Source organism: Eurosta solidaginis, chromosome 3 (assembly GCF_040869045.1).
Source record: "Eurosta solidaginis isolate ZX-2024a chromosome 3, ASM4086904v1, whole genome shotgun sequence".
Taxonomy (NCBI): Eukaryota; Metazoa; Arthropoda; class Insecta; order Diptera; family Tephritidae; genus Eurosta; species Eurosta solidaginis.
Genome location: NC_090321.1, coordinates 216519328 through 216547121, shown reverse-complemented (window position 1 = coordinate 216547121; position 27794 = coordinate 216519328). Strand labels below are relative to the sequence as shown.

The window sequence follows — 27794 nt, the reverse complement described above, 5'->3', positions numbered from 1 at the left end:
GCAGAAATTTACAAAATTAAAATTTTAAAATAGTATTTAACTCTAGTTCGGCCGACGATTTTTACACCTATTTTTGGCAGACACTACCAGCCCGGTGACTGCCAGAAAAAAAGTGTTCAACCCGTTACAGTTGGCTATAACTAAAATTATAAAACCTTATTTTGTTTTTTTTTTTTCGACTTAAAATTCATAAAGTTAAGAGTCACGGATAGTTAATTAAAAAAATTTATTAAAAATATATTTTTTTGAGGGGAGAATGTAAAAAAGTCACCTCGGTGATTCGTCGCCCGAACTAGGGTTAATGTTGAAAAATAAAAATTTCCAAGTAGAAACTAAATATTTTATTGAATTTTGAAAAAAAAATGAACATTTTAATATGAATTTCCAAAAGTTTTTTAATTTTAAAATTTAAAAGGCTAATTTAAATTAAAAATCTTCAAAAAAACTAAAATCTATATGGAATTTTGAAAGAAATTTTTAATATTTTAATAACAAATTTTAAACATTTTAATAAAAAATTGTTTAAATTCAGAACTTTAAAATACTGCCAAAAGTTAAAAATTTTAAATTCGCACAGCAACTAAAATTTGTTTTGTATTTTGAAAAACTTTAATAGAAATTTACAAATATTTCTTTAATTGGAAAACTTTGAAATACTATTTAAAATTAAAAATATATCAAAAATATAAATATTGTACTGTATTTTGAAAAATATAAAAAGTTTTAAAGAAAATTACAAATCTTTTTTTGATATTAAAAGCTATTATATATATATATATATATAATATATTATAATACTATTTAAAGATTTAAAAATTTAGTACAACTTAAATTTACAGCAACAAATGTGTAATATCTAAAAAAATAAAGTTAAAAAATATTAAAAGGAAAAAAACTTTGAAAGAAATAAAGCATCTAACGCAACCCACAGCAATTCAAAAAATTTTTTAAAAATCAAACTACTTGAATTTTTTTAGAACTTGGGCAGAAATGTTTATACAAAAAATGGTTAGTACTTTACTTGCTATTAATAAATATCTAATAAGTATAACTAAGTTGCATAACTAAAATTATATAAATTTTTTTTTATTTATGTAGCTTTTTTTTTTTTGGCATTTTGAGGTCGAGACAAGATTTATTTAGGCTCAACAGCTTTTAGGCGCGTGAAGTAAAAAAAATTACATTTTCGTTTGAAAAGACCTCCAAAGACTATCTTCATTGATGGAAAAAAAATTTTTATTTTTTTTTTTTATTTACGTATAGTTGCTTCACAAATTGACTCTTGTACACGTTATTCATACCAAATAATAATTTACTTCTATTAGTATTAAAGTGTTAATTAGAAATGGTAATAAAGAAGCAACAACTAAAAGAAAATAGAGTTTAACCTGAAATAATAAAAAACAACAGGCAATAGGCATGCGCACACGGTGAATAGTCGGCGTAAACAAAACAAGCAATAAAGGCACCTACACACATATACGCACAACTTACACATAATTGATGATGAGCTCCATATCAAACCGCAATAATTACAATCGAACAGTTACCAGAAAATTAAGAAAATGTAATGCCTTTGTACTAATCCAAATCTTTCATGTGAATTTGAAGTAGGTCGGACCAATTATCCTTATACTTCTCATGAAATATTGTAAAGATATCAAAAAGGAGAACCTGATTATATCAAAAATTAAAAAAAAAATTTTAAGTACACTCATTCCGTTTTGATGTGGAACTGCTCATTTGACATAAAGCTAAATAAACCAAAAAAAAAAATATCAATAACAAAAAAAAACTAGAAAAAAAAATTGCTAAAGGTGCAAATGCTTAGAACTTTGGATTCATGTATCACATTCAAATTTTTTTGCGGAAGACTTTACAGCATAAGTTCTTTTTTGTTTTAACTTAACAAGTAAGCGCTACTTCTGAATAGCTAAGCAAATATAACTGATATTTCTTGGTATTTAGTCTTATCAACAATACTTCGACGTGAGAATAACGAAATATTGATTTAATTATTGACTTACGCGCTTTTTTTTACCAATTAGCCATTGTTACCTGGTATATCAAAGAGTACGAATGTCATGTAACAACAACAACAAAACTCTCACCGCCCATAACAATCATAATCACTCAATATCACACTGTCAGTGTCAATGTCGTTGTTATTGCCAAAAAAATAAATGGCACGTTTTGCTATTTTTGTATACCAAACTTTTGTTTACATTACAAATTATCATTCATTGGCTTTTAGACGATTCCATTGAATTTAGACTAATAAATTATTAGAATTTTATATTTTCTTGAATCTAAATTTTTTTGGTTCATTTTGTTTTTTCATCACTTCTATACTGGGCTGTGCATAGCGTACTTTACATATATAAATCATATTTTAAGGGACCGTGCATGAATATAATATTGGTTATCACCTGAGCTTAGACTCCCTTACTAGTTTTTTAATAGACTTTGTAACTTCTGACATCCCACACAGCATTTGGATGATTCATTTTTGAACCTTCCATCATATCAATACAATTTGATTACTCCTTGCGACTAAATACTGAGTTTTAATACAGTTGAACAAAATAATTTAAAGAAAGCTTACTTTTAATGATCAAAAACTTAAAATCATTTTTCGATCACTTTTTGAAATCATTTTTGAATAACTTTGATGAATGAATTTTAAGATTTTATAAAAATGAACATAGAGAATAATAAAACCTTTTTGCTTTTGATGATTAATAACTAAGAACAATTTTTCAATCACAATTTGGAATATTTTTGAATTTAATTTGTTAACCGTCGGTGATCAAAAATTTAAAATCATTTTTCAATCAGCTTTCTTAATCTTTTCAGACTACCTTTGTTGACAAAATGATGAATTTTATACTTGTTAAAGCTATACTTCTCATTGAAAATTTGATTTTTCTTCATTAGATCACATTTTTTCAATCATAAAATCCAAAAAAATTACAAATACATATACATATATACAAAACATATTCAAGACTAAAAGTAATGTAAATGCTGCTCCTAACCTAAGATGTCCCCTAGCATTTCTGCAGATGCGGCATCCCAGAAAAGACATACTGGGTGGAACCGATGTACGGAAATTGTGAGCTGTTTGAAACGCTGATAAGTTAAGCTTGATCGGCACGCCTCGACGCGGGTCAACATCACCCATGAGCTACGATTATCAAAAACATCAAGTTATATATAAACTTAAAGAATGATATGAGATATACCAAAATCGTGATTTTCAAAGTGACTTCGTTACAATGATTTAAGATGATGATCATAGATGATGTTGGATGTTGTAGTCGTGTGTGTATACATCGGTCAAGTTAATTATTACCTGCGGTTCAAAAAGCTTACTTCCGAGCTTCCGGATTCTTTCACCCTCTGATAAAATATGATCTTCATATAGTATTTAAAATAAAAAAAATAAATGTAAGGCGCGATAACCTCCGAAGAGGCTAAGGCCGAGCTTCTCTTCCAATTTGCGTCGTGCTCCTCTTGATTTTCCCTACAAATTGGCCGGACGGGACCTACATGATTTTATGCCGACTCCGAACGGCATCTGCTAGGCAGATGAGTTTTCACTGAGAGCTTTTCATGGCAGAAATACACCCGGAGCGCTTGCCAAACACTGCCGAGGGGCGACCCCACTTAGAAAAATTTTCTTCTAATTGAAAAACCTTATTTCTAAAATGTTTGATGTTGCTTTGCCCGAGGTTTGAACCCAGGGCATCCGGTGTGGTAGGCGGAGCACGCTACCATCACACCACGGTGGCCGCCGTATTTAAGATGATGGAAAAATTAATCAAAATCGTATTCACAAATTATTCCAAACCATCATTTGGTATGATTGAAAAATGCTTTTAAATGTGTTCTAAAAATGACTGTGAAAAGTAATCACATGTTATTCCAAAATAACTAAAGTACAATCTTCCAATAGTATCAAGTATGATAAAAAGATGAATAAGAAGTTATTAAAAATATGAATAATAAATGATTATCCAAGAATTATCACATATAGGGTACATTTTTCTCCCGGCGATATATGGATCTTCGTATAAAAAGTACTTTTAAATGTGAACGTTTTTAATCACCCGGGGGTATACTATTTGAATATTTTTGATACAAATTTTCAAAAAAATACTGGCTGGGATTTTAATAGTTTTTTGTATACACTATTTAAGTATGTATGGATATGAGTATGCGTACTAGACTGGATCGATTTATTAACCTATATCGCGCCATCGATTTTTCAATAGGATTTAGGTTCAGGAAAAAAGTTCCACTACGCATACCCAAAAAAATTATTTTCGAGCCTGAAAAAAAAAAATTGCAAAAAAATGCAATTTTTCGACTAAAACACTCCAATCCAAAAGTTGGTTTTTCTTTATTCCAAAAAACCGTTGTAAAAACTTTGGCGATAACAGTTTTTTGAAAAAAAAAGATATTTTTTGGGCTTTGAGGAGTGTTTTGGTCGAAAAATTACATTTTTTTGCAGGCTCGAAAATTATTTTTTTGGGTATGCGTAGTGGAACTTTTTTTTGCTGAGCCCAAATCCTATCGAAAAATCGATGGCGCGATATCGGTTAACTTTCGTCCATACAAATCGACCCAGGTTAATGCGTACGAATATGAGTGTTCATTTCTATGTACTAAATGCATAAATTAAATTATGGAAAAAATTGTGTACGGCGCTGTGAATCTTTTTTATGATTCTTCTAGAGATCCATAAATTATTTGGGGTATACACAAAGCCCATCTAGGTTTACACGGCAAAAAATCAATAGACGCTACCGAAAAAATGTTTAGTCTCAACCGAAAACATATAAGAAGTTGCCGTACATCTGTCCGTCCATTTTTAATATTTTTATTTAAATAAATTTGTGTAATGAAATTTGAAGTTTAGCTTCTTCTAACGGCGAGAAAGGTTTATACTGAAATTGGGCGTCCATCCCTTTATATGATTGGCGGCCGGCATGGTGGGGTATTAGCTTGCTCCGCTTATCACATCGAGGATCCTGGGTAAGGTAATATCAAAAATTTGGAAACAAGTTTTTCCAAGAAAAAAGATTTGGCAAGCACTCCATGTACATTTCTGCCATGAAAAGCTTCTCAATGATTTATGATATGTTTTATTAAGAAACTCAGATCTAACTTGTAGTTGGATCTGCCTTGTATATCTCAATAAGTAAAAAAAAGCTAATTTTACCTTGTGACGGTTGTTGTTGTTGTAGCAGTGCTTCGCCCCACCCAATAGGTGCGACCGATCACAAATTGTCGTCAATATCCTCTAACGGGAGTCCAAGGAAACTTGCTGTGGGGGGTGGGCCATAATGAGAGGGGCATTAGAGGCGTTGATTTCACATTACAATTTAAGGAGATGGTTGGTGTCATGTGGGGAATATATTTTGTATGCCGGGGTTGATTCTGGTAAGAGTTTAACCTGTTACAGTATCCAGATCGAAGTTGAGCTAGCGTGACTCGTGTTTCCCTGGGGAGTATGCTTTCCTCTTCCGCTAGTTTTGGGTACTGTTGGTTGGAATCAGTCACATTGGAAGCACATAAGGTGTGAATAAATTTCAACTGAGGGATTGTATGAACATATTTATTTTGTCTTTGCTTAATTAGAAAAAATTTTAAAATTTAATAAATACCTTTAAGATACCTCCTTCACTTTTTTCATGAATTATAACAATCATTGCATTCCCGAGATGTCTTTTTTTTTATTATCCTAAAACTTGGTTGTATGCTATCTACATAAAGCTTTCTCAATATTTAGAAACATGTTTTAAAAAGAACTTTCCATCAGATTTCGGTAAAGATATCTTAGAGGCGAGAATGATATTAAGTAAGCGTCATTCCTATTGGTCAGTGATAGTAGAGGTAGGAAGTGCTGGTTGGAGGAGGACACGATCGGGCACGTTTTGTGTTCGGGCCCTGCGCTAGCCAGGGTAAGACTCCAGCTATTAAAAGTGATACAGCTCTCAGATCCAGAAGCAAAAGTCCTAGAAAGCTTCTAGCATTTGCCAAGAGGACGGAGGTATTTATAACATAGGTCCTACAGTTAAATCTCAACAAAGGTAACCTTGCCAGAAAAAATTAATATTGTGCTTTTCGAAAAAAGTTTCATCGGTTTCTTACCAGTAACAACCGATACCGATATGCATTGTTTCATTATTGGCTTAATGTGTATAAAGAATTATTATCGTCGAGCTGTTAGTTTGTTATTGGCTTTACGTTGGTTTCTTATCGGCTCGCTATCAATTGGTCACAGATGTGTTATCGATTTTATAATTAAATTTTATCGGCACTGTTTCCTAACAAAACAATTACTCATCGATAGCAAATCGATGGCACTCCGATAAGCAACCGACAACATTTTTATATCAAACCGATTATTTTTTAATTAAATCGATAAAACACAACATAACAAATTCAATAACAAATCGACAACTATTTCATAACATATGGTTTTTTTTTTTTTTTAATAACCGATAAATTTTCTATAGAAAATTGATAACTCTTCTATAATATATCGACCACTTTTCGATAGCGAATCGATAATTTTTTTACAACATATCGATCGATAACTTTTTGATAACATATCGATTAGTGATCGATAAATCGATAACCAACTGAATTATTGAACTAGCCGGTCCATGAGGACCTCACATAGACTGAATAAGACCGAAGTGTTTAACCAACCGATAACTCGTCGCTAAATAGACGGTGACTCATTCATATCCTTTGTTACCCATGGCAAATGTATAACATTTTGATAAAAAAAAAAAACTCGTTTATACCTCTGCTATAACAAACCACCCTGTGGCCAAAATGGGCCACAGTTATAGCTGTTTTGTTGTAGGACATAACAATGTTAAAAGTGTCAGTTGAGAGCATTGTGAGGAGACAGATTTAGAGCCATGTCTAATGAGATAGTTATGCGCTAGTTAGGAACTACTGCGATTCGCCGCAGGGTTGTAAGAAACCTGTGACACGTCGATAAGAAATGGATAGCATGCCCATAACCTATCTATAACAAAACGATAACTAATTGATGGCATCGGTCATGGCTTCGGTTTTGACATTTAAACTTTCTATTTCCTCCCCCTCCTTTTCTTTACCTTAACTTTCCTTTTCCTTTATATTTCTTTCTTTTCATTCCTTACCATTCCATTTTTTTTCCTTTCCGTTCCATTCCATTCGTTTCCTTGAATTCCCTTCGCAAACGTGCTAAATCTTATTTGCTTATCATCCCGATAATTATCTACGTGGTTTCTAAATATTACGCTTAAGCTTACGCTATGCTTACACTACATTAACGCTTACATTCTGGATTTCCCCACACCGTAAGCAGAGATGTTTACTCATCAAAAATATGCAACTTTTGCTCATGCTCAGTAAAATTTCAAACTTTAAACATTCAGAAGGGACGTGTTAATTTTACAACCATGCTTCATTTTTATAAATTCAAATTCCATTTGCGGAAATGCTTCTGCTTAGTTAGTACATCATAATAGCATTTAAATAGATGCTAAAGATCTGAAGCCCTTACGAAATTATATGCAAAAGTTAACTGAGCGCAACAATAATTGTCACTTAAAAGTTATTAATAAGAACATTAACTAATGGGTGCGAAAACAAATATGTACATATATGTGCAATACGTACATATTTATTGGCATTCATATACATATATGTATGTACATACAAGCATATGTAGAAAAACTTCACCTATTGTATATCCAGATTTAAACAGCGATTAACTAAGAAAAGTATTCAGAAAATTACGTGAATAAATGCGTTCGAGGAATTTTTATTCAATGTCGATTTTTTTCTCTCGGTGTGTACCGAATCCACCCTGCAGTCAAACCAGCTAGTTTTGCCTACACTTGAAGAATACTAGTTTAACGAAAATCCCAACTAGTTGGAGTTCTGTCTGTTTTCCATATTAGCAATTGGTATTTTTAACACGGTGATGTTCTGCGACAAACTAGTCGTTATATGCACAAGAATCTTACCAAATGACATACTAGTCAGTATATACATCAGCGTCTTACCAATTATTACACTAGTCAGCCTCTCGCCAGAATTATACCAGATGACATACTAGTTTTAAATACAGCAATATTATTATAACAATTGACATACTACTTAGTTTAAGCAATAGTATATTGATAACAGCGTTCTCTGGGCGCGACCTCGCCATGCTACTTTCGGACTTAGTGTGGATTAAGTTTAGAACCTCCTTATGTTAATCTGTATCAACTGGCTGAGTTGGACGGTGCCGTATCTCCTCGTAGTGCTTAAGGAGGTGTTTCCATATTCCTGTTGGAGTAGCTTTTGACACAGTCAAGTGCCACGAGCACCGTCCCATCGTGGAGTTTTAGTTGGTTCAGTCCGTAAGTTATGTAGGTGTTAATTGCGTTTGGCGCGGCGTTAGTAATATGCATTTTACGGCAGCCATATTGATGACTGGCTAACAGAATATTTGTCTGTAAAAAAATAACATCGATAGATACGACCCAACGTTAGCTGAGTTTCCGAGCATTAGTGTTGGGATTATTCTTGCCATTCTTTTTTATTATGAAATAATAAAGCCTTAAATGAGAAGTAGAAAACTTGCGTTAGGTAGCTGATGCCCAAGTTGTTTTTGCATCGGCATAGCTATTCCATCTGGGCCTATCGATCTAAAAGGCCCTTTTAAAGCCGCGGCACAATAAAGTTTTTCAAATAGATGCGTTTAATACAAGCTTATGCATTCCAATAATATCGCCACAATCAACAAAGTTGTTGCGTTTGTAAATATGAAGGAACTTCAGACTTGGCGATTGAAGTTTATGATTGAAGTTTATTTCGCCTTGCCCATTCACATACAAAATTTCGCGAAGCACTGATATAAACATTCTCCCTATACAACAAAAATACTTGCTAACATATTTTGTGTCGTATTCGTTTGTTATATTGCAGTTTTTACTAGTGTGCCAACACCCTTAAGCAAAGCAAATTTCAAACAAAATAAGTCAAATTCTTTTTCATATGCTTTGCTTGTAACAAAAGTTGGGAGCTGGCTACTTTTCCGTGTCAGATGGCGCCAGTTTCGCCCAATTTACTGTTCTCCATAAAAATACGTGCAATCTACTCATAATGCATAAGATTGAAGAGAACGCATCTATATGAAAATCTGCTTATATGTCGGGGCTTTTAATGGCTTCTTTAATCTGCAGAAGTAACGGTGAGGTGGTATGTGCGTGTGTTTGTGTTTATGTGCCCGTTGATGTATACGAAATCTAGCCTTGTTAACTAAAATATGTATTGCAAATCGCCCGCAAAAAGCATTAGCGCATTCCATCGAGTTCAACAGACAAAATCCAAATGAAATACTAACTGGCATGAATAACGCCACAAAATTGTAGTCAATAAACTATCCAAAAACCGACCAGTATGAATAACCTCGAAAAATTATATTCAATGAACTATTCAAACACCAACTAGTATCAATAGACCCACATAATTCTAGCCAATGAAGTAGAATGTTTGCTGACTACTTTGATTTTTGACTGCAGGGCATGCGTGACTCGATTATACAGATCGGTCATATTTAAATAGTGGACGCGGTGGCATGCATGGCCCTTAATCGAGATACTTAACTTAGGCTTGGGTGTGTACATTCATACACGTGTCGCAAACAAGTGTTTGTGTTACTTCGATTGTACGTATGAAAAAATAGTGCTTTAGATTTTAATTTCACTTTTATTACTTTATCGTCGCAAAAAAGGTTAAGTTAAAGCATTTAAAAATTGACTTTTACTTTCCGTATACCAACATATGACCCTACTTATAAACATACTACAACAAAAAGGAACTTCGTATTAGCAATTACTCAAACATTAAATTTTTTAGTAAATGGGAGCAATCACACTGTGCAACAAATATAAACAATTTTAAATATTTCTACGAGACATGGATCAAGTTGTAGGTCTAGTCGGGTATATAAAAACGGCAAAGACAGCAGTTTTAATAGACCCTCGAAATTTCGAGTAAGGAGTCATAAGCCATAAGGAGCCATATATGGGACTATAACTTTATTTCTCTTTAGTCTAAGCACAATGCTTGAATGTGATAAGAAAAGGAATTTTTCCATTTTAAATGGTGTAGATTTTACGAAATACATAAAAGAGTTAAATTTTTTTTTTTTTTCAGTTTAAAATCGTGTCAGTGTACATATAATTTCGTATATGTATTGTAATTTGCACTTCAATATACAAATTTTTTTACAGCCCGAATTATATTTTAAAGGAAGAAGCACTTTATATATTCAGCTTGAAACTTCAATCAGACAGTTCATTTAGTTTCAATATTAAACTAACCTGCTTATTCAGAGTTCTTGAAAAATTTTCAATATTCAATCAAATTGAGAGAAATATGTTTTTTCTTTACAATTTACTAAGTTTGAAAATTTGTGAATAACACAGGCTCGACAATTTTCCGCAGTCGTATTGCAATATTCTTCTTGAAAGCAAATAAGTGTATCGAGTTTTTTCGCGAGTTATGGCTCTCGAAGTATAGAAGAATTATGAATGAATGGTTGAAAGGAGATATTGAAAGCCCTTTTGAAATTTGTTAAACACATATATAAAATCAATTTTAAGGTTCCCTATTATACTTCTCCATTTTTATCAGGAATATTTGGTGTTATAAGATAAATACGCCAGTTTGTCTAATTACATCAGAGGTAGTTGGTGTCATGCCCTCTTCAAATATTTCCAAAACTTTACATAAGGGGTAGCTATTTCAACTGCTGTATTAAAATTCGTTATTGTAACTACATTAATTAATGAGTAATTGGTGTTTTCTAAAATATTATTATTTTACATATAGCCACATTCGATTTGGGTCATTTTAAATAGTGATCGTATATACAGAAGTGCCAAGGAACTCAAGTGATCATTTTGGGGAAGTCTATATCTATTTCGATAGATAAGTTGATGCAGTTGCAAGCTACCGTTACGCGAAAAATATTAATACCCCTGTGAGCTATATTTAGCTGAGTATAAAAGGAAAGTAAATATTTACAGTGCATTTTTATTACGTAGTTGTATGAAATCGTTGAAAATAAAACCCAAACCTGGAAGGATTTTTATCAGAAAGAAATATTCACTTTGTCATTTATCGAGGGTTGATTATCATTTAACATCTAATTTTTGCGCCATATTTAATAATATCAAAACTTCGTATTCATTGAGTAAGCAGTAATAAAGGCGTAGGCCAATATAGGCTTCCACCTATGTAGAGGGTGTTTTTGGCGCCAGACTGCAGATTTTAAGGCTGTGTTCGAAATTCCAAATATAGGTTATTATTTTACAAATCGAACAACTTTTGAGATTTCAGAATTTTGATTCGGCTCAAACTTTTTTTTAAGTTGCTTGCACGAAATAAGCAAATACCTAGTATTTTTGTTTTTCCAAATCATTATTGTAGTACGATAGGCAATATAATACAAATTAAACAAGTAAGGAAGGCTAAGTTCGGGTGTAACCGAACATTACATACTCAGCTGAGAGCTTTGGAGACAAAATAAGGGAAAATCACCATGTAGGAAAATGAACCTAGGGTAACCCTGGAATGTGTTTGTATGAAATGGGTATCAAATGGAAGGTATTAAAGAGTATTTTAAAAGGGAGTCGGCCATAGTTCTAAAGGTGGACCAGGGGTGACTCTAGAATGTGTTTGTACGATATGGGTATGAAATAAATAGTGTTAATGAGTATTTTAAAAGGGAGTGGGCCTTAGTTCTATATGTAGACGCTTTTTCCAGATATCGCCATATAGGTGGACCAGGGGTGATTCTATAATATGTTTGTACGATATGGGTACCAAATTAAAGGTATTAATGAGGGTTTTAAAAAGAAGTGTCCCTTAGTTGTATATGTGAAGGCGTTTTCGAGATATCGACCAAAATGTGGACCAGGGTGACCCAGAACATCATCTGTCGGATACCGCTAATTTATTTATATATGTAATATCACGAACAGTATTCCTGCCAAGATTCCAAGGGCTTTTGATTGCCCCCTGCAGAACTTTTTCATTTTTTTCTACTTAATATGGTAGGTGTTACACCCATTTTACAAAGTTTTTTCTAAAGTTATTTTTTGCGTCAATAAACCAATCAAATTACCATGTTTCATCTCTTTTTTCATATTTGGTATAGAATTATGGCATTTTTTTTTTTCGTAATTTTCGATTTCGAAAAAAACGGCGCGGTTATAGTCGGATTTCGGCCATTTTTTGTACCAAGATAAAGTGAGTTCAGATAAGTACGTGAACTTGGTTTTTGCTCAAGTTATCGTTTTAACGGCCGAGCGGAAGGACAAACGGTCGACTGTGTATAAAAACTGGGCGTAGCTTCAACCGATTTCGCCCATTTTCACAGAAAACAGTAACCGTCATAGAGTCTATGCCTCTACCAAATTTCAGAAGGATTGGTTAATTTTTTGTTCGACTTATTAAAAGTATTCTAGACAAACTAAATGAAAAAGGGCGGAGCCACGCCTATTTTGAAATTTTCTTTTATTTTTGTATTTTGTTGCACCATATCATTACTGGAGTTGAATGTTGACATAATTTACTTATATACAGTAAAGATATTCAATTTTTTGTTAAAATTTGACTTTAAAAAAAAATTTTTTTTTAAAGCGGGCGTGTTCTTCATCCGATTTTTCTAATTTTTATTTAGCACATATATAGTAATAGTAGTAACGCCCCTGCCAAATTTCATCATGATATCTTCAATGACTGCCAAATTACAGCTTGCAAAACTTTTAAATTACCTTCTTTTAAAAGTGGGCGGTGCCACACCCATTGTCCCAAATTTTACTAGTTTTTTATTCTGCGTCATAATGTCAACCCACCTACCAAGTTTCATCGCTTTATCCGTTTTTGGCAATGAATTATCGCATTTTTTCGGTTTTTCGAAATTTTCGATATCGAAAAAGTGGGCGTGGTTATAGTCCGATATCGTTCATTTTAAATAGCGATCTGAGATGAGTGCCCAGGAACCTACATTCCAAATTTTATCAAGATACTTCAAAATTTACTCAAGTTATCGTGTTAACGGCCAGACGGACGGACGGACGGACGGACGGACGGACATGGTTCAGTCAAATTTTTTTTCGATACTGATGATTTTGATATATGGAAGTCTAAATCTATCTCGATTCCCTTATAACTGTACAACCAACCGTTATCCAATCAAAGTTAATATACTCTGTAAGCTCTGCTCAACTGAGTATAAAAAAATAATTATTTATAAAAAATCATTTTTTATTCATTATTTTGATTTGTTATAATTAAATATTTTTTAACACAGTTATAAAGTAAATATTATTACCTTCAAAATAAAACAAAAATGAATAAGATACGACGAATGGGACCAAAGATATAGCATTTTGAATGTGGGCAAGTTTGCTTACCCATCGGATCTGAGCACATGCAGATCTCTGAAAAAAAATTTCGAGGAAATCCTGATTGATTTGAATTGCAAAAAGATTCCAAGAAATTAATTTGGTGTCTTTTAATAAAGTGAAAATTGTTTTTCCACAAATCGGTACGATTTGTAAAATAATGACCCATATGCATGTTTTTTATACTCGACTAGACTTACATATTGAGATACATTTCGAAGATAATATATTTTCACTATAAAATAGTGTTAGTGTTATACAGGTTTGACTAATGTAAATATTAGTATGACATACATTAAAACGTAATAGCAGTTACTGCAATGTATATACACACCTTTTGACAAATCGCCATTTAGGCGAACCTTTACCATTTATCACTTTTACGATGCATTGTATTTAGTTGTCAACAGTTATGTATTGACATAAACAAAACCGACACAGGCCCACAAATAAACTTGACCTGTCAATCAATAAACAAACGAATCAATTACATGTCTTAAGGTATTTTCTCACCGTTTTATCACTTTCCCTGTTTATTTTGACTTGACCAAGTATGTATACATATATATGTATATTAAAAGTATATAATAGTATATTCACATAAACAGAAGTAAGAGCCACATTTTTGTGGAAATAAACCTTCAACTAAATATTAATTGAGTTAAAACCAGGCGTTGACATGTGACCTTTTGAACACTGAATTCTCGAAAAAGTTTTATGAGACTTAAAAAAATGTGTCGCATATTTTATGTTCGTCTTTATCCCAAAAGTGTGTGCGCGAAGTATTAAACCCAATTTCCGATTCACACGACCCGGTATCTGCATATAGACAAAGACATTTTTAAAATGATTTATTCGCTTCATGCTGACTCTCTTATCATTATTCCATGATATTCAGTTATATCGCCAGCTACTATGCAAGTTTGTTGCTTAAGTCTTTCGTTAGATATATTCATTCATTATCACATAGGATCTTTCTGGTGCACAAGTCATTGCTTGCTCTACAAAAATCAATTTAACCAAAGAACTTATAATAATTTCTGGGTAGATTGGGGCAACTCACTCAAATACAGAAATGTCTCATAAAGCTCGTAAGCCGTGCAGAACTTGTATCCTTGTATGTAAGATCATTTTACGTGCTACAAGACATTAGCCAGTCTGGGAGCCTTCTGCTAACCTCGCATTATTGATGTGCACCCATTTTTGCTCACGGTATTAATGAATCCAGAATGTAGGCGGATGGTAAGGTAAGTGTGAATTGAAGCTGTATGCTGTATGGGAGAATATATATAGTATGTAAGTGTAGGTGTAATGTTAGGGAATGGTGTCCGGAAAGGAAAGGAAGGCGAAGGAAACGAGGAGAGAGGTACGGAAAAAAGGGGAGAGAAAGGGAAGATAACAAACCAAATCGAAACCGAAACCGAAACAGAAACTGGATGGCATATTATCTATTGGTTTACAGTTATAGCAAGTAATCGCATTTTTATCGACGGGTAACGAGCGTGCTATCCATTTATTTTCGACGAGTATTCAGTTTATTATAGGCATGTTATCGAAGAGGCATAGACGAAGCCCAAAGTCAATGAACTGATTGGGAAATTCCGATTATTGTGCACCTTCTGCTAACGTTCGTATCGCTGAACTGTCGAATAAATAACTCCAATATTCAGTATTGCAATATGGTCTTTATTTAGTCAACTTTGGGAGTAGTACAATTATACTTCAATATCACGTACGTCACAAAAGCGTGTTTAAATTACAAATCCTGGTGAAAAGACACGATGAGAGAATCGAAAATCACCATCTTTTTGTCGACTTCAAAGCCTTTGACAGTGGCGGAAATAAGTGGTTTTAATGTTGTTATGTCTGAATTTATTATCCCTGCAAAGTTAATAAGTATTTGCCAAATGACCTAGAGTAATACCACCAGCTCCGTAGAGGTATTCGGGTGGTGTTTGTTACCTGAGCGTACCAGATCTATATCCGGCAAATTAGCATCAACATCGAAAGCACTTCCCAAAAAGTCGGGAATCTCTACAACTACAACAACAGCTATTTCGTGCGGATTGGGAAATACCTCTTCGAGTTATTCGAAACCAAACGAAGTATCTGAAGCCTCAGGCGACTGCCAATCGTGCGTGTTTTATGAGCAGAGCTAAACCGTAATGGTATAATCTATTATAAAAGCGTACAATTGCTGGAGGTTGTTGTTGATATTGATATTATTGGCTTTAAGAAATGCGCCAAGAGTTCTGCCTTATATGTATTAGATAAAGAGGTGAGAAAAGGTGGAGTGTGGCAGTAGGTTAGAGCAAGACTTAGTTCTTGCTTTAATCCAGGAAATAATTGGCGCATTTGCCTTGGCAGTCACGCCACTGTTGAAGCATATAAATTCGAGACTGTGAATGTCTTTGTCAATCAGGGAACCAGCATTAACACCGAAAACAATGTCAACATAGAAATCGAATGGCGAATAACTCTTGCCAACAAGTGTTACTTTGGACTTAGGGGGCAATTGAAAAGTAAAATCCTCTCGAGACAAACTAAAATCACGCTTTATAAGTCGCTCCAAAGATAAATATTTTCTGGAAGATTTATGGTCCTCTTATGTAAGTCTTACAACCTGAGACTAACAAAGTTGCTTCTATCATTAAAAAGAGCGTACTGTAAACTCATGACGGGTATTTTGACCGGACACTGCCTTCTGGCGTCACATTAGTTAGGCTTTATCGGTGATAGCAGATGTAGGAAGTGCGTTTGGAGGAGGAAACGATCGAGCACATTTTGTGCTCATGCCCTGCACTTACCGGGCTAAGACTCCAGCTATTAGGAGTTATACAGATGTCAGATCTAGAAGCAGCAAGTGGCACAAGGCCTTGAAATCTTCTAGTATTTGATAAGAGGACGGAGTTCTTTTATAACATATGTCCCGGTTTTTGATAGGGGTTTTCAGCTTAGGCGTTATAATAAACTTCTGGTAATACTGCGGACTCATTCAGTCTATGAGAGATCATCATGGACCGGCAGTTCAACATAACCTAACCTATGGTCTTCTCCGTGATGCCGGCGGTGAGTGTCAAAGCAGGTATTATAATGCGTCCAATTGGCATCAGTTAATGCGAAACAGAGATAGCCTGGCATGGCTAGATACAAAACGGAACGAAATGATGATGATAATGATGTTTGATATTAGTTTCAGTTTATTCACATTTACAACCGCAATTGCACCTGAGTTATGGAGCTGCAGCCAAATGCTATAGGTGCTTGCTGGCATACGACAACAGCTTTATTTTAACATTTCATTCATGGGTTCCCCTATACCTTAAGATGTTTATATACCAATATATGGGATATTCGTATCAACTTTTCATTGCATTTTTTGAAAAATAGTTAAATTTTGACTAGGAAATTATTGGTTTGATGAAATAAACAAATAAAAAAAGTTGAAAAAAAAATTATTCGAACATAATTTGTTATCAACACGCACATAAAAACGCGTTGAAATAAATCATTAGCACCTAGTCCAGCTCTTTAGATTTTAATCCAGTTTTTAAGGTTAATGTTGAAGCAATAGTATAAGCAACAAGAGTCGAATATACGCGCACTTACTTTATTCTCATATTAGTTATATAACTTTTTTAGCTCTTTTGCTTGCTTTTTATATTTTTAAATATAGTCATATGTGTTTTCTGAGTAAATGATGTAGAAATGTATTTGACCGCGTCTTAGATATTACCCAGAAAACAATCGAAGTCATAAAGGTATCAAAAAGGAGTCCGAAATGAGCTCATTTGGGAGTCCGAAATGAATGTGTTTCCCTTCTTGCGATGGTCGTCCGATATTATAATTGAATTTTTATTTAACTAAAAAAAAAATCTTCAGAATAAAATATAAACATTTGTTCCAACAATGCTTTCTTATACATAAACTTTCGGTATGCTGCTCATAAATATTATTATTAGAGTCGTTAAAGATTCCTGTATGATTATTTCTCTTATGCTTTTATGTTTGTGGATAATATTGTAGATAATTTCAAAATCCGGCGGCCACCGTGGTGTGATGGTAGCGTGTTCCTCCTACCACACCGTATGCGCTGGGTTCGCACCCCGGACAAAGCAACATCAAAATTTTAGAAATAAGGTTTTTCAATTAGAAGAAAATTTTTCTAAGTGGGGTCGCCCCTCGGCAGTGTTTGGCAAGCGTTCCGAGTGTATTTCTGCCATGAAAAGCTCTCAGTGAAAACTCATCTGCCTTGCAGATGCCGTTCGGAGTCGGCATAAAACATGTAGGTCCCGTCCGGCCAATTTGTAGGGAAAATCAAGAGGAGCACGAAGCAAATTGGAAGAGAAGCTCGGCCTAAAATCTCTTCGGAGGTTATCGCGCCTTACATTTATTTATTTATTTAATTTCAAAATCCTCAAATATTTTGGGAGCGCTTATGTTTATGCGTACGGTGGAAGTCCACAATATAAGTGAGAAATATGAGTCTCAGAATCTATAGAAAAAGTTGAATCATAAAAAATAAGTATATGACTCCTATTTGATGAATATTATGAGCCGTAAAACAAAAGTTTTATTGGAACCATGAAGTCAATATTACAAAATTTAGTCACATTTGATAATTTTCGCCCCCATTCTTCTGTAAATCTGCTCGCTTACCTATTCATCTTCCTTATCTTAAAGTTAAAATTAAACAATAGCGGCAGTGGAACTTGGAATCTGGCAAAATTTAAATATTCCCATAGTGTTTGCATGAACGAAACCTAAATAACATGTCGACATGCCATCAGGGAGGAAATCCAATTTGTATAACGCTGAGGGAGACGATGTTGGCTGAAATGGACGCGCGCCGTTGCCGCTCTTATTTAGGGTTGCGCGCTAGTCTCACTATTGCTCTTAATTTTAACTTATTGCTATTCTCATTCTTTTGTTTAACCTCTTTTTTTTTACTTTCGTATGGCTAGCTCAAAGGCTTTAAAACGCCAATTGTATCTTCTATTTAGTAATTATTTGCTTTGGTAGAAGTTCTACCTTCTAGTTTATTAATATGTGTGTATCTGTCAGAGACAAACAGACATTGGGGTAAACTTTAACCCGTTATTAGTGTTGGGAATCGTTATATGTTCCGTTTGTTGTGGCGTCATTTATTATCATGTTATCATAGCTCCGTTATTCACAGTAGCTTTGTTATTAAATTTTATTTAAAATCAGTTATTTTTCGTTCAATTCGTAGTCTTTGTTCAAATTTGTATTTCAAGGCAGCATGCCAGGCACAAAATCATAAGTTTTTTCATTTATATGTCGTAAAATATATTTGACGTAAAAATTGGGTTTTAATAGGCACCACGCCAGGCACAATATCAGTAATTTTTTTTTTTTTTGCATATACTATGTTCCTCCGTTTTCACAATAGCTCCTTGGTTTTTAAATGGCACCACGCCCGTTTTTAAATCTTACTGATTCCTGTTAGGAGTGCAAAAAGCCGCCCTAACTCCAGGTCAGTGAAATATTGCATCTCTTAACTCCGCCAAAATGCCTGAAGGGAGCACAGAAGCCAACCATGGGGCCTATATTAATTTTCAGCTCAACCAAAAAAGCACGAATACATTGTAGTTGAGCCGAGTATGACACTGCACGACGACTCAGACGAAAAGAGAAGAACGGAATGGTTCAACCTCTTATTCCTGTTATTATTCTCAGTCTCCCTCCTCCTGTTACCTATATCTTTCCATTTTCCACCCAACGCCTTCTTATTTTTCTTCCATAGTCTCGTTATTTTGGCTCCTCACTGCATGTTTCCTTCTCGCTTTGTTCTTTTTCTTATGCAGAGACTTATCAAATATGTTTTTTTTTTACAAAGGGGCGTATATATCATACCGAAGTATTAAAAGTACAGAAAAAGTACCAAAAATTATCTCTCCATACTACTTTAAACTATTTATCGGATTATGAGAGCCGTCCATTTTTTGTTGTTGTGCTGCTGACTTCACCTGTCTGCTATATTGCATCATGTTCGGACTGCTCATAATTACATAATCTGAGATAAGGCCATTATGAGGATCAGAAATATTAGTCGCAGCAAGTCGCACTTGCTCCAAACTAGCACAAAACTGCCGCAATAACTCGTTTTAGTTCTGTTTCTTCTCAGTTCTTTCAACTGACCCTTTAACTCTGTGATATCCTACGAAATGGAATTTACCCAATTTGCAGACCTCTGGAATGCATCTTAGCTGGTTTAGTTGTTGTTGTTGTAGCAGTGCTTCAGTCGTGGCTGGTTCTTATATAGTCATTGCCTTTGATTAATTAATTGAAGCACATATAGCTTGGATTTCAACGCTATTGGTATACGTGGGGTACCAACTGTCCCGTTCTGCATCCGATTAGCATCAGTTCAAAGGTACTTAGTCATTAAACATGTAGTGCAAAAATAACGCTTTTTGTCGTTGAAACTCATTTTTTGTGCAGGGTTACTGGACTGTCCAAGCTAATGATTTAATAAAATGACAATGAGCCTTGTGTGCATACTTGGAATTTTACAACTTCTTCCTCCTGTGCCGATAAAAACAATCCACGAAAGTTTTCCGGAGAGATATTGATGTTGGTGGTCCTTTGCCGAATGTAGATTCTGCACTTTCCGGTACTAAGGGCCATTAATAAGGTATTGGCCCGATCATTTCGCGAAGGATTTAAGATAGCCACATTTGATCTTCTAGGCGTAACCTAGACCTGCGCTTGCAGTAAAATTTAGTAAAGAACCTTGATGGGTTCTTAATACAATTTCACGCTGAGCTACGTCGAGGCGAGTCCTTTTAGCTACTTTCTAGATTGTAACAATGCTCTTGGCTTTAAGATGTTCATTATTAAGACAACATAAATGTACGCCTTCTGGTCTAGACTAAAACACAAGTTTTTCTAGCTTATTTTCAATCAGGAATATCAATTAAAGCAGGGGTGGAAACTGTTATTCCTTTTATAATATAATTCCTTGCAAAACTATTAATTTTGGACTTTTAATATATTTGGATCAAGATAAAAATTATTTTCGGATTTTTATCCTGAGTCCGATAGAACTAGTTAAACTCGGACTCAAAAAATAAAAATACAGATTTTACTTTTATATGTGGTCTTTTATGGAAAAAGTTCGAAAAATAAAAAGGCTGCATGATTCGACATGATATTGCTATAGGGATACTTGGGAATTCAAACATTTTCATCTAGGACAATTTTTTGACCAGGACTTTTTCGATTCCGAAAAAAAAGTATTATTTTCCGTCCCTGAATTAAAGCTTTTAAAATATGTTTGCTTTTCTTGCAGTTCATTCATGTTACACGTTCAGAGTTATGGAGTTTCGCCACGCTACTCGTGATCTCGCTCTCACTATATGCGCTGTGGGATTATATTAAATCAGTGTTGCTTTCGATGAAGCTAACCGGCCCAGAGGCATTACCCATACTCGGGAATTGTTTGCTTCTTAAAGAAAAAGATAGTAAGTTAGAATAACAGCCAATAAGGTGATTATAAATGAATTCTTATACTTTAATCTTTACAGTGCTCGCCAAGCGCGTAGCAACAGCTTTTGGTCTATATGGTCCATTAATACGCATTTGGGTCTTGCTCTTTCCGTTCTTCGTCGTATTGCAACCAGATGACTTACAAATTATACTCTCATCTAAGAAACATACAGAAAAAGTATTCATCTACAAATTGATGCACAATTTCTTGGGTAAAGGTTTAATAACGAGTAGTGGCGAGAAATGGAATGCGCATCGCAAGTTCATACAACCAATGTTTCATTTGACGATTTTAGAACGTTTCATTGGTACATTTGCAGATGCATCGCAAGTTCTTTTTGAAAATTTGAAAGCTTCTGGCTGTGAAGAGGTTAATATCGCTAAATATATAAATAATTGTGTTATAGATATATTAAATGGTAAGTATGAAGAGTGAATGGTGATTTTGAAGTCTTTTTGAAATATTTCCTATACTTATTTTGTAGAAGCCGTCTTGGGTGTACCAGTGAAAAGAGAGGACGCAATGATGGATATGGAACAGTCACCATTTAGACAGTAAGTCCAACTAATGGCCACACCTATATTTTTTATGACCATTATCATAAACTATAAGACTATCTTTAAGCAAAGTACGATTCATTGTTGTTATTATTACTAGGCCTGGAAGCACTGTGACCATTATGTAGATCTATTGTGAATGATCTTTCAGCCTAATTTTGTACGTTGAGGCTTTTGATGTATCTAAGTACCTCTTCAGGCTCTGCTTAGCCAGAGCGACGCATTCGCAGAGAGTGTGAACCGGCGTTTCATCCTCCAGCTCACAGTAACGACAAATTTGAGTATCGGATAGATTTAACTTACTTAGGTGATATCGTAGACCACAGTATCCCATATAGTACCCAGTGAGAGTTCTTAGAGCCACGCTGCTTAGATTAATGCGTTTGGCTGATACTTACGTTGCCGGAAGTATAAACAATTTGGCCTGTCTTTGCCCTGGGCAGTCAATCCAGTGACGTCTGAATTGTTTAGTTTCCCAGTTACTTATAGTTTCCCTGGTGTTTGCCTTTGTAAGTTAGTTTCCCAGTTACTTATAGTTTCTCTGGTGTTTGTTTTTGTAAGTCCACAAAAGGGCTCTGGACCATAGAATGCTGCTATAGCACCCTGCTTTGCTAGGTAATCTGCATGTCCATGATGTCCGGAAACCTATCCAAACAAAACCTTGTTTTTGGCTCCCAGGTCATTAAGGATTTCAGTGCAGTCATCCACTAGCTTAGATGTAACTGTGTAAGATTGCAAGGCACGCAGGACCGCCTGGCTGTCCAACATAATGTAGATGCTCTTCGGTGTTGAGCCACTCCGCAAACATTCTCTACCACAGACTTCTATTGCATGGATTTCTGCCTGAAATATGGTGGGTTAGCATCCCATTGGTATATATTTCTTGAAGAAGTACGGAGTAAAATTTCTCAGAAAAAACTGACGCCAATTGGACTTGTAAGGTGAAACTTTTTCTTGTCGACTATAAATTAGGATGAAAAATTTAGTATTCAAATTAACTGAAATAATATGCCCTTGATCGAAACAAATAAGGATAATATCTTTCAAAATAACTGTGGGTCTACAAGATCTATTATCCAATGATAAAACTCTTAAGTGACAGAAGCTCTTAAAGAAAACAAGTAGAATATAAAAAAATCTAAGGCGCGATAACCTCCGAAGAGATTTTAGGCCGAACTTCTCTTCCAATTTGCCTCGTGCTCCTTTAAATTTTTCCTACAAATTGTGGTGAGGGGACCTACTTTTTTATTCCGACTCCAAACAGCATCTGCAAGACATTTGAGTTTTCACTGAGAGCTTTTCATGGCAGAAATACACTCGGAGTGCTTGCCAAACGCTGTCGAGGGGCGACCCCGCAAAGAAAACTTGTCAAAATTTTCTAATTGAAAGAACTTGTTTCTAAACAAGTCGAATGAGAAATGGAAAATAGCAGGCATGCTTAACCAACGAACCGATATCATTTCGTTACGATAAATAACGTTAAAAAACGAAACAAAGTCATTTCGTTTCGTTTATTAACGTTAAGAACGTTAAATTAACGAAATGATTTTGTTTCGTTTTCTGCCATATCAAAACGAAGTCAAATCGTTTATGTTGATTATTAATTTCAAACTATGCTGGCAAAGCTGATTGATGGCGGAGTCATTAAAGGTGAAAGCATTAGCCAAGCTGATTGCAACTTTTCTCATGAATTTTGACAGTACGAACATTTCTCACAGTATTTTTGACATTACCACCAACGAATTACACAAACAAATTACATGGAGTTTGTGTGTGTATGTCCGCTCGCTGTTACCACCTTACGGCTTCACCATGGCTATAGCATTGCCAGCACAATTCAAACATAAAGTATCACGTTTTTGTTAACGTTTTTAACGTTAACGAAGGCTTTTCGTTTCGGTTAAAAACGAGATACAATTTATCTTGCTAATTTCTTTATCGATAATATTTTGAAGTGTTTCAACGGAAACGATGGAAATTTTTTGATAAACGATTAGCTTAAGGTTAAGGTGCATCCCTGGAAAATAGGGTCAAAAACCAACGAAGATGAAAGCGCTACAAATAATGAGTTGGGCTTAGAGAGCAAAGATAATGGAAAGTCAATGAGCTCGGTTGCGGAACGGTGGGTAAGATAGAGAAAAGATAGTCGTCTCACAATAGCGCGCAGCATTAAGAATTATCCAGCCCTTGGGACCTGAGAATGATCGCTGCGCATGTGCCCGCGCGGCATTGAAAGCAGCTCGATGTTAGTTCGCTGAAAATAGTTTTGCCGCGGGAAACCCAAGATTCTGCACCCGATATGAGGACGAAGAAGCTTAGGTCGGGAGAAGGGGCAGTGATGGGATGAAGGCGATGTATCTTCTTTTAAGAGACATATGAGTCGGGCTTGCCTCATCAAAAAGACATGTAGGTTTAAAGATAGGAGATAGAAGGGTCGAAATCAAGGAAGGAAATATCCTGGCTGCTGACAGTCAGAAAACGAAGGGGAAAAGTTATAAAATCCTAGAAATAGAGTAGAAGACAGATGATGAAAATTAAAACACTGTGACCGTCGACACCGAAAGCCCTGGGATCAAGCTCCGAGCAGAGCAACATGAAAAACGTGGAACAAAGTTTCTTTAATTAAAAAAAGTTTTCCTAAGCGGGGTCGGCCCTCGGCAGTGTTTGGCAAGCACTCTGAGTGCATTTTTGCTAAGAAAAGCTTCTCAGTGACAATTCACGGCAGATGCCGTTCGGAGTCGACATAAAACATGTAGGTCTCGCTCCACCAATTTGTAGAAAAAACTAAAAAGGAACACCAAATTGGAAGAGAAGCTCGGCCTCAATCTCCTGGGAGGTAAATCGTACCAAAGTATTTTTTTTTTAACCATTTCATTCTCCTGCAGCCTCATATTACGGAAGATAATTGCTAGGAATACCAATACTACATTCTCCAAATAAAATGTTTTGCACGGTTCCTGGTAAATGGCCTGTTTGAGCATGTATTTATCTGCGCAGTAGGAAAAGAAGTCGTGAGGACATTGACCAAATCGCACTAGAAGCAGTTGCAGTAAGAATAGGGCTCGAGGACCTGAAGTCTTACGAGAACAACGAAGGTGATGGAGGGGACAGACAAGTCAATGATGCTGCCGTTCCTACAAATAAATCCTTAACATAGTCAAATAGTGTCGATCGAACTCGAATAAAGGTGTTCAGGATACTGGTGGCTTAGGAGGACAGCTCCACATAGGACAGCTTCTCATAGTTGGGGATTCGAATGAGCATCGCACTGTAGGGGAAGATGCCGATTCAGTGGAGCCCCATTTAATTTGTTACGTCCCTCCCACAAATTGTCATCCTCCCAGCAGCTCCTTGCAGCGGAACTGCTCCATATTCTCTTGCTCCGGGAAGGTATCGAACCCAAACCCCGGTCCTGAGAAATAGTTCTGCTGCATCTGCCGGAAAAAATCTTTTTAGGATGATCATACTCTTGTCAGTGTGTCTCGTGTAAGGGATGGTTGCATCGGACAGGTTGTTCTGGGCTAGACCCCAAAACCAGACGTCTACGTAACTTCTATAAATCATTTGTGGCTCCTTCTAGTTCACGTCCTGGGACGTTCCATAGTCTGCGCCTTAGCGCCCCCCCCCCGCTACCTTCCAGTAGCCCCGCTGCTCAACAAGCCACAACAAGGACCCGCTGTTGCTCGCGCCCCACGGCAACACCATCTCACACGGCTGCCCCCACTCATACCTACAATCTCCGTAGTAGAGTCGGGAGCAATGCCGAGCATCAGCCCCTGCCTCCGTCTTCTTCCCCCCTCTTTTCCGGCAGCAATTGTGTAGGTCAGGGAAACAGACTCTTAGTCCCTACCTCTCTTTGCACCGTTTGCCAGCATAGAATATATACGTTTGCGACATCCGCCCAATGCAGCTCCTGCCATGGACGGTGCCACTTTCCTAGATGTTCTGGTCTCCGCGACGGCAACCTCCCGACGGGTTTCATTGCGCCATGCTGCCAGGCCGCATACCCAAATACACCGGGTACCCCAATGCCTTCCCAAGGACGTCTAGTCCCAGGGCGTCAACAGCAATCGCGTTCTGGCCTTCCACAACCCAGGCGTAGTCACCCGTCACTTACTCCCAGAGTGACGACATCTCCCCCTATGCACTTCACAATTCTGCAGTTAAACTGTAATGGATTAACTGGGAAGATTACGGAGATAGTCGACTTCATGAAGCGGCACAACATCCGCATTGCTGCGATTAAAGAGTCTAAACTCACAGCAAGATTTGTATTGCAGACCTGTTCTGGGTATAATGTCCACAGAAAAGATCGCGAGACCGGAAATGGAGGCGGCATCGCGTTTATCATACAACACACTGTGCAATATCATATATTTAATCCCGACATCGACCGCAGGGACAGTGTCTTAGAACGTCAAGGTTTATCTGTCCGGTCGGGCGATGCAAATCTAGAAATCATCAACATCTACATACCTCCTGTCACCTGTTGCCCCAGTGGATACCGCCCTGATATCAGCGGCATACTCAGTGGAAACAATCGCATTATCTTAGGCGATTTCAATGCCCATCACTATCTATGGCATTCAAACTTGCGGGTTGACAGTAGGGGTGAGATGTTAGCGGATCAAATAGAAGAAACCACGTTCTGCGCTATAAGCGGAAACGCCCCCACACGTATGGTAGGAAGCTGTCACAGTTCGCCCGATATTTCAATCGTGAGCGCAGAACTCGTAAACTGCGTCAACTGGCAGCCGATGGTAACATTGGCATCCGACCACCTGTCTACACTTATTTCGTTCGAGCGTCCCGCCGACTTCATCGTCGCAGAAAAACGCACTTTCATTAATTTTAAAAAAGGAAAGTGGGACGAATACAAATCCTATACAGACAACCGCTTTGCTGCCCTCCCTATCGCAACTGATTCCCGCCAAGGGGAGCGTGCTTTCCGCAAAGTCGTTGAACCCGCCTCGGCTCGTTTCATTCCCACCGGTAGAATTCCCGAAATTCAGCCCCACTTCCCGGCGGAGGCCGCAAGTTTAGCGAGAGAACGTGACCTTATAAGATAGCTCGATTCCGTCTAGGCACAATGACAAAGTTTCCATCGCCTTTGGCGACAAAGTGCTGTCGGATGCGAAAAAATGCGCGAGCGCTTTCTGCCGACAATACATAATGCATTCTATGGTCGACAAAAATAGACGGAGGGCCAACAGACGCGCACGTAAACATAAGTTCAGCGCGTCACCAATTACCATCACCGCCAAAGAGGTTGAGGATGCCATCGGTCATGCTAAACCGTCCAAAGCAGTGGGAAAAAGGGTTTCAAATATTTAGCACATGTCTTCAACCTCTTTCCACCTTTGTAATACCCGAAAAATGGAAAATGGTCAAGGTGGTCCCGCTACTAAAACCTGGGAAACCAGCTAACATAGGAGAGTCATATCGCCCGATATCTCTCCTATCACCAGTAGTCAAGACCCTTGAAGCCAATTTGCTCCCCCCCCCCCCCCCCCTTCAAAGCAAATTTGCAGCTAGCCTTTTATCAGCATGGCTTTAAAAAACTCCATAGCACCACCACTGCGCTAAATGCCATTAGCACCCAGATAAATTGTGGTCTAAATTAGAAGCCCCACCATAGAACAGTACTCGTAGCGCTAGACCTATCAAAAGCTTTTGATACGGTCAACCATGGCATGTTACTGCAAGACTTGGAACGGTCTACCCTTCCCCCATGTCTTAAAAGGTGGACCGCAAATTATCTGGGTGGTCGGCAGGCAGCGGTGCACTTCAGAAACGAAATATCAAAGCCAAGAAGAATTAAACAAGAGGTGCCTCAGGGTGGTGTCCTATCCCCACTTCTGTTTAATTTTTACATATCAAAACTACCTTCGCCACCAGAAGGAGTTACTATCGTTTCTTACGCCGATGACTGCACAATAATGGCCACAGGCCCGGGCCCACAGATCGATGAGCTTTGCAACAGAAGAAACGGCTACCTCCCTGATCTCTCCAGTTTTTTCGCGAAATCTGGCATTATCACCGACTAAATCATCCGCGACCCTATTTACAACTTGGACGTCCCAAATGTCGACCATTTTGAACATCCACGTCGATGGCACTACGCTACCGACTGTGCTACACCCCAAAATCTTGGGTGTGACGTTTGATCAGGATCTATATTTTGGTGGGCACGCAGCCGCAGTTGTTTCAAAAATCCAGAGCCGTAACAAAATCCTCAAATCC

The 27794-nt window shown here is 36.5% G+C and overlaps 1 protein-coding gene across 9 annotated transcripts in view; it reads left to right on the top strand.

The window, feature by feature from the left end:
• The window catches only part of Cyp4aa1 (Probable cytochrome P450 4aa1), a 34265-nt gene that overhangs the window by 1708 nt on the left and 4763 nt on the right, over positions 1 to 27794 (top strand). For 3 of the 9 annotated variants that reach the window (XM_067775064.1, XM_067775065.1, XM_067775066.1), the window contains exons 2-5: positions 978 to 1008; positions 20797 to 20968; positions 21032 to 21412; positions 21479 to 21548. In XM_067775064.1, coding sequence (XP_067631165.1) covers positions 991 to 1008; positions 20797 to 20968; positions 21032 to 21412; positions 21479 to 21548 — 641 coding nt within the window. In that variant the 5' untranslated portion in view covers positions 978 to 990. Of the gene's footprint in view, positions 1 to 821; positions 1009 to 20796; positions 20969 to 21031; positions 21413 to 21478; positions 21549 to 27794 lie in introns of all 9 variants that reach the window. The other 6 variants (XM_067775063.1, XM_067775058.1, XM_067775060.1 and 3 more) reach the window with 2 other exon arrangements.